The sequence below is a fragment of the Epinephelus lanceolatus genome, chromosome 3 (genome assembly GCF_041903045.1).
Source record: "Epinephelus lanceolatus isolate andai-2023 chromosome 3, ASM4190304v1, whole genome shotgun sequence".
NCBI lineage: Eukaryota > Metazoa > Chordata > Actinopteri > Perciformes > Serranidae > Epinephelus > Epinephelus lanceolatus.
The window spans coordinates 107,841-115,066 of record NC_135736.1 but is presented as its reverse complement, the minus strand read 5'-3'; the positions used below and the strand labels follow the sequence as shown (position 1 = coordinate 115,066).

Genomic DNA, 7,226 nt, shown 5'->3' with positions numbered 1-7,226 from the left:
AACCCCCAGAGGGCGGGGCCATGGGGGACCTGGAGGAAATGCACCGTCTACAACCTTCAGGGGAGGATGGAAAGGGGGCAGAAACTATGTACCAGGAAACCACCATGTCTTTCAGGATGCACCCAACCAGCAACCAGGCCCTCCACACGTAGGAGCAGGCTACCCAGGAGCCAACCCAGCTCCACCTGACAATCAATGCTGGGGTTGTGGTCAACCAGGCCATATACGGGCCCAATGTCCTAGTAACCCATGGGAAGGTCCAGCACAGAACTGGCCCAACATGGAACAACCACACCTCTGGTAGGGGTGCCCAGAGGAGCCTGAGGAGGAACTAATGTCACCAGCTATATCGCTACAATCACATGATGAACCAATCATACCTGTTGTCATCCATGACCGAGAGTATTCATTTATGGTAGACACAGGTGCCACATATTCATGCATTGGAAAAGAAGGCTCCAGGTTCCCCCTCTCCACGTCATCGATAAAAACAATAGGCTTCTCTGGGAAATCACAAGTTATACCATTGACAGAGCCCATTCCAATGCTCATTGCAGGCAAAACCATATGTGCACCCTTACTGTACTCTGCCCATACACCAGTGAATCTTTTAGGAAGAGACATTCTATGCCCGCTACGAGCAAAGATCATGTGCACCCAAGATGGACTGTACTTAGACTTCCCAGACAAACCCCCACAGAACATGATGTCACAACTTCCCCAGGGCACAACAGAAAAGCAACAAGCCCTAGCTTATTGGCTCCAGTTGACACCAACAGAGTCACACCTCAAACAGAAATGGACAGAATGGGAAACGTGGATTCGCATGCACTATGACGCAGCACATACCCCCACTCTGCCACTGCACTGCACGCTCATGTATGACAGGGATCAGACTCATGTAGATTACCAGGAATGTTGGGATGCAGGGATCAATAAAAAACCATATCTCATCACTAGTGAAGACATTTTTTGGGGCCGGAGGGCGTGGCAGCGGCTGTCCGCCTACCGGAAGAATTATCTGGATGGTTTCAGGTACCAAAGTCCATGCCGCATGTCACACTGTTAGTGGCAGAAGGTTATGAGTCTCATCATCTCGGTCCTATGGTCAGGCATGCACTGCAGGTGCAGGAGTGGGTGCCCACAAAGAACAAATACACTCACATTTCAAAAGACAAACAATTTATCAGAATCTCAATCAAAGTAGGCGATGAGACCGTAGCAGACAAGGTCGTGGTAGATGGAGAAACACCCACACAAATGGCAGTTGCCACAGAACACGAGGAAATGCTAAACCAAGTTCCACCACAGTTGTGGACAGCACACAAGACTGATGTAGGCTTGATAAAATCAGTGCAACCAGTTCACATTAAGCTAAAACCACATGTTAACTTACCATATCAGAAACAGTACCTTCTCAAACAGCATGTGATTGACGGTATCAGACCAACAATCCAAGGCTTGGTTGAAGCAGGAGTTTTGGTTAAAACTAAGAGCCCCTGTAACACACCCATTTTTCCCATCAAGAAACCAAATTCAGCAGACTACCGTTTAGTCCACGACCTAAGGGCTGTTAATGCGGTAGTAGACGGGGAAGTGCCACTCGTTCCAGACCCACACACGCTGCTTTCGAACATACCACCAGAAACCCAGTGGTACACAGTAATTGATTTGTGTTCAGCCTTTTTCAGTGTACCACTACATCCAGATTCTCAATACTTGTTCGCCTTCACGTATGAGGGCCAGCAATTTACATACAGGCGCCTCCCACAAGGGTTCTCCGATTCACCGTCCATTTTTAACCGGGTGTTAACACAGGACTTGACACATTTGAACGTACCAAGCACAGTGTTGCAGTACGTGGACGATCTGCTTATTTGTAGCTCCACAAAAGAGCAATGTGAAAGAGACTCCATTGCCGTGCTCACAGCCTTAGCAGAAGGAGGACACAAAGTCAGTAAAACTAAACTACAGTTCTGCCAACAGTCAGTAGAGTACTTGGGGAGAAGACTCTGTGGGGACAAAAGGTGTATTGCACCATCTCAGTTAGAGGCAGTGATTAAGGCCCCTCAACCGCAAACGGTGGGCCAAATGCTATCTTTTCTGGGCATGACAGGCTACAGTAGGCCCTGGATCTGTGACTATGCTATAAAAACTGCTCCCCTCAGGGCTCTGATAAGAGCAGCAGGACACACAAATAACACAGCACAGTTAACATGGACAGAGGAAGCGGAAGGTGCGTTCCAAGCCCTGAAAATAGACATGCAGTCCACTCCTGCTTTAGGGACGCCAAATTACGCTAAACCTTTTCATCTCTATGTTGCAGAAAAATCAGGCTTTGCCTGTGCCGTCCTGATACAAGACACACCCACAGGTAAACAGCCATTGGCGTATTATAGTACTAAACTGGACAACATCGAGGCTGGCCTGCCACCCTGCTATCAGGGACTGGCAGCCGCTATTTTTGCCTTTCAGAAAGCCTCATCGCTGACCATGGGACATCCTGTGACGCTGTATACTTCCCACCAAATTCATGCCACGATTTGCTTTTCCACGATTCGTCTTAACACAAGCCAGACACACGGGCTATGAGGTAATCCTATCAGCCCCTGAGCTCAATATTCAGCGCTGCACCGTCATTAATCCCGCCACTAAACTGATTTTACCAACAGAAGGTACTCTACACGACTGCATTCATGACACCGAGAAGTTTACGCGGGCCAGAGAAGACCTGCATAATCAGCCAATTCCTGCCGACCTCACATTGTTCGTGGATGGCTCATGTTTTCGTGATGCCACTGGTAGCCATGCAGACTACGGGATTGTTCAGCTCAAAAATGACGACCACACCTTTGACACATTACAGGCACATAAGCTTGCTCAGCCCTGCTCAGCCCAACTCGCAGAGATAAAAGCGTTGACAGAAGCATGTAAATTAGCTGCAGGAAAATCGCTAAACATCTACACGGACTCAGCATATGCCTATGGCGTGTGCCATGTTCACGCTAACATTTGGAAACAAAGAGGATTTCGCAGAGCTGATGGCACCCCTGTAACCCATGGAGCTGCCATCCTCGCTCTGTTAGAAACCATGTTGCTTCCCACAGCCCTAGCTGTCATTAAATGTCCAGCCCAACAAAAGACCAACACACTGATAGCTACAGGCAATAACCTTGCAGATGAAGCAGCCAAACAAGCAGCAATAGGGGCAGTAATGGCACCCATATTAACCATACAAGATTGCGAACCTCTCACATCCTTGCCCTCACTTATAGCCGCTCAAGATAGAGTAGATGAGGCTGAGAAACGCTTATGGGTAAAACGTGGAGCTATTAAGAATACGCAAACGGGCCCAATACGGGGTCCATTGTATGGAGTTTGGCTAGATGCCCATGGCCGCTTTGTACTACCAACCTTACTACTAAGACATGCAATAATTTGGGCGCATGGTAGTGACCATTGCGCAAGGGGGGAGATCCTAAGGAAACTGCAAGCAGTATGGTGGTCGCCATTCATGGCAGCCACGGTGGACAGAGTACTAAATGAATGTGACGTTTGCGCAGAATACAACATCAGGAAGGTTTTTTCGGCCCCATTGGCACACATACCACCCCCAGACGGACCATTCAGACACCTCATGTTGGACTACATAGACATGGGACTGCAGTCAAGAGTAAAGGGACTGAGATATGTCTTAGTGGTCATATGTAGATATAGTAGATGGGTGGAGGCAAAAGCCACTGCAAAATCAGACCACAAAACAGTCGCAAAATTTTTGTGTCAGGAAGTCTTCCCGAGATTTGAAATGTCAGATACCATATCATCAGACAATGGCAGCCACTTTGTGTCCAATGTCATGCAAGAGACATTAAAGCAATTAGGAATCAAACAAAAATTTGGCTGCGTTTACCATCCCCAATCACAGGGAGCGGTAGAAAGGGCAAATGGCATCTTGAAAACCAAAATAGCCAAGATAGTGGCAGACAGCAGAAACAAGCTTAACTGGGTGGATGCTTTACCACTTGCACTAATGTCTATGCGTTCACAAGCCAGCCGAGTCACGCATCTAACACCGCATGAAATGCTTACGGGCCGGCCCATGCCACTACCATACTTAAGAGATCCCCATGAGGGACCGTCCCTGGAACAGTTGCAAGGTGAAATGTTTGAATATTTACGAAGTCTAACTCGTATCCACAGGGCTGTGTTCCAGCAGGTGAAAGGTGCCACAGAGGACAGAGGGGTCGACATCCCTGCAGACCTCCAGAGAATACGGCCTGGAGAACAGGTGTACGTCAAGGTGTTCAAAAGAAAGTGGGACCAACCGCAAAGGGAAGGTCCATACAAGGTCATATTAGCTACACCAACTGCCTTGAAAGTCGAAGGTAAGGACGTTTGGTTCCATCTTAACCACTGCTGCAGAGCTAACACCCCAGAGAGACCACCTGTTCCCCGACCTAGAGCCAGACAGAGAGCAGTAACTCCAGAGCCACAAGGGGACGGCGAAGCCGCCCCAAGGGCAATAAGGGATCAACCAGAAGGGGATGGCGACGCCTCCCCACAGGAACAGGGGACAAGAAGGTCTGCTCGCGTGGCACAGAGACGCAGGGCACAGAGAGCCCAGAGTGACAGCAGCGGTTCAGCCCAGAGTGAGAGCAGTGGGTCGTTACCAGAGAGGGTATCGACAGGAGCAGAGAGCTCCTCAGAGGGAGGCTCCTCATCCCCCGGGACTGACAGCCAACCTCGGTCTCATGAGTCATCACCTACTAGTGATAGGACAAATCATGAGGGGACAAGTACAGAGAGAGAGGTGGCAGCAGAGGCAAAAGGACCGGAGGGAGTGGGAGCAGAGACAGAAGGAGAAGAAAGAGTGGAAAGCCTTAGCTCAGAAACAGGCAAAGCTAGAGACCCAGAGAGGTCAGACTCAAACTCGGGCTCAAGCTCAGACTCAGACTCAAACTCAAGAGACACAGACACAAGAGACCCAGACCCCGGAGAGGGAACAGCCCCCCGGCAGACCTAAGGGTCCAGTCAGCATGCAACGAGGGGCTAAAGTAGGAACAATAGCTGTAATATTACTAACCCTATTGCTCATCGCAACAAGAGTATACCAGAGTGAGGGAGCAGCACAGGGTAAAGAAGGCCAGAAAGAGAAAGGCAAGTGCTTGCTGGCGCTAGGAGCCTTGGCTGCAAAACAGGGAAAGCTACCTTACAGGGAAACGATACAACTAACCTACTATAAATCACATGCTTACGATGATGTATTGGTGGAGGGCTCAGGAGACATTAGACTGCATGGACGATCCACAGGATCACGTTGTAGCATGGAAGGAATGGTGACAGCAAGAGTTTGGTGTAATATGAGAGGTTGTACTAATATGGAAGTAGGGTTCACTATATCCCTAAAAGTGGCACGACAATGGCTTCAATTAAACCCCAGATCCCCAAGGAAGCCAAGAGATGTGCCAGTGCAACGGGTAGAGTTAGTAAGAACCACCACTTGGAAGTCCAACGCCTTCTATCAATGGCTGGAATACTCTGCTAAACAGGTAACCAATATTACGTGTGTAGCATGCCACAGAAGGAGGGGCCTACCTAGGGTTAGGCCTCTCCCCGACATAGATAATTGCTGGAAGCAGGATAAATGTTTTGCTGCATGTGTCATGTGGATGGCAGCAGGCAGAGAGAGATGGACCAACACAACGGCAATCTGTCCGGAAAATCTTAAAAACGCCTCTGATCAGTTCCAACAAGAATTCCAGGTACCTCCAGTAGTACATTTGACACCAGACCTCATATTCCCATTTTGCGTAGCACGAGGAAACAAGATAGAACATTGGCTAAACAATGCCACCCATACTAACACTTCCCAGGAGGCGGAGAGGCTGATCCGATGCAGGTATGAAAAGATCATAGGAAATGTGTCCTCGTCAGCAGGTACACTGCAGCTCTCAGAGGCGCAGAAGGTATGTAATACAACTCGAGAAGCCAAAATCCAATGCCACCAGGTGGTCAATGGAGGTGATGATTCCATAGTTCTAGGCCAAAATTATAATGATACCACCTGGATTTGGGTACTAAACTTGACCAATGGTACCACTCCACTGGCGTACATATTTTGGATGTGTGAAAGTGACCTTCAGGTGAAAGCAGTACTGCCAGCCAATTGGACGGGACTCTGCACCCCAGCAATGTTAACAGGACCAATTACGATACTCAGTTTAACTAACAGCACCCCAGTGAGACACCGTAGGTCATCTGAACCTCAGGGACGTTCCTGGGAGGAGGATGCTAGTGTATACATTACATGGGACCAGGTACCACAAGGAGTCCCTAGGGACCAACAGGCTATAGCAGATGAATGGATAGAGACGGGCAGACTATTGGGCTCCTGGCCAATTTGGGGAACCGTAGTGAATGCTCAATATATAGCCCGTAATAGCTGTTGGGTAAATTATTTGTGGTATAACCAACAAAGATTTGTGAATTGAACTATAAGGGCCCTTGAAGGAGTAAATGAGCAATTACATGCCGCATCCCTAATGACGGTACAGAACAGACTTGTCATTGAGACCCTACTAGCCCAAGATCAAGGCGTCTGCGATATAATAGGAGAACACTGTTGTACTGTCATTCCTGTGCACACGGGGGAGGGTGGCAATTTGACCAAAGCTTTGGAAGGCATGCGTACCTTACGAGATCAGCATGTGCAGCACTCAAATTGGAACACCAGGATCCCCTCAATGTGGGACTGGTTATCAGCATTATCCCCTGAAAAAATATTAAAAATGATGGGAATGTTATTGGGAATTGTTGTGTTGGCCCTTCTCACGATAGCCTGCTGTGTTCTTCCCCTGGTACGGCTTGTAATCAAGCGGACAATGACAAGTGTTACAGGACAATTTGTCCTAATAGACCAAGGGCCACGGCCCACCGGCGCTGAATCATATGAAGACATGACTGGTTCCCAAAGACAGCTCCTTAAAAAACAAGAGCAGGGCACAGGTGAAAAGTGTAGAAATCAGTATGAGGTAATGCTACAAAACAGGGCATTGGGAACTGCTCAATATGATCATACACTTCTTCTGCTGGCTTAGATAAGCCAGCAGAAGAAGTGTATGACGAAATTGCGTAAGAAGACCCTGATACCTTTGTTGTCACCAGACCATTACTATTACTCACCAACACTTAAGCTTCATAATCACTAATATACTAATCCTTCTTGC

General features: G+C 48.3%; 1 protein-coding gene across 1 annotated transcript; it reads left to right on the top strand.

The window, feature by feature from the left end:
- The first annotated feature begins 691 nt into the window (after nt 1-691).
- On the top strand, nt 692-5,223 carry LOC144459387 (protein NYNRIN-like). Its single transcript, XM_078163260.1, has one exon. It carries the CDS (start codon nt 2,534-2,536, stop codon nt 5,021-5,023), a length of 2,490 nt encoding a protein of 829 aa, XP_078019386.1. The 5' UTR covers nt 692-2,533; the 3' UTR covers nt 5,024-5,223.
- The last annotated feature ends 2,003 nt before the right edge of the window (nt 5,224-7,226 follow it).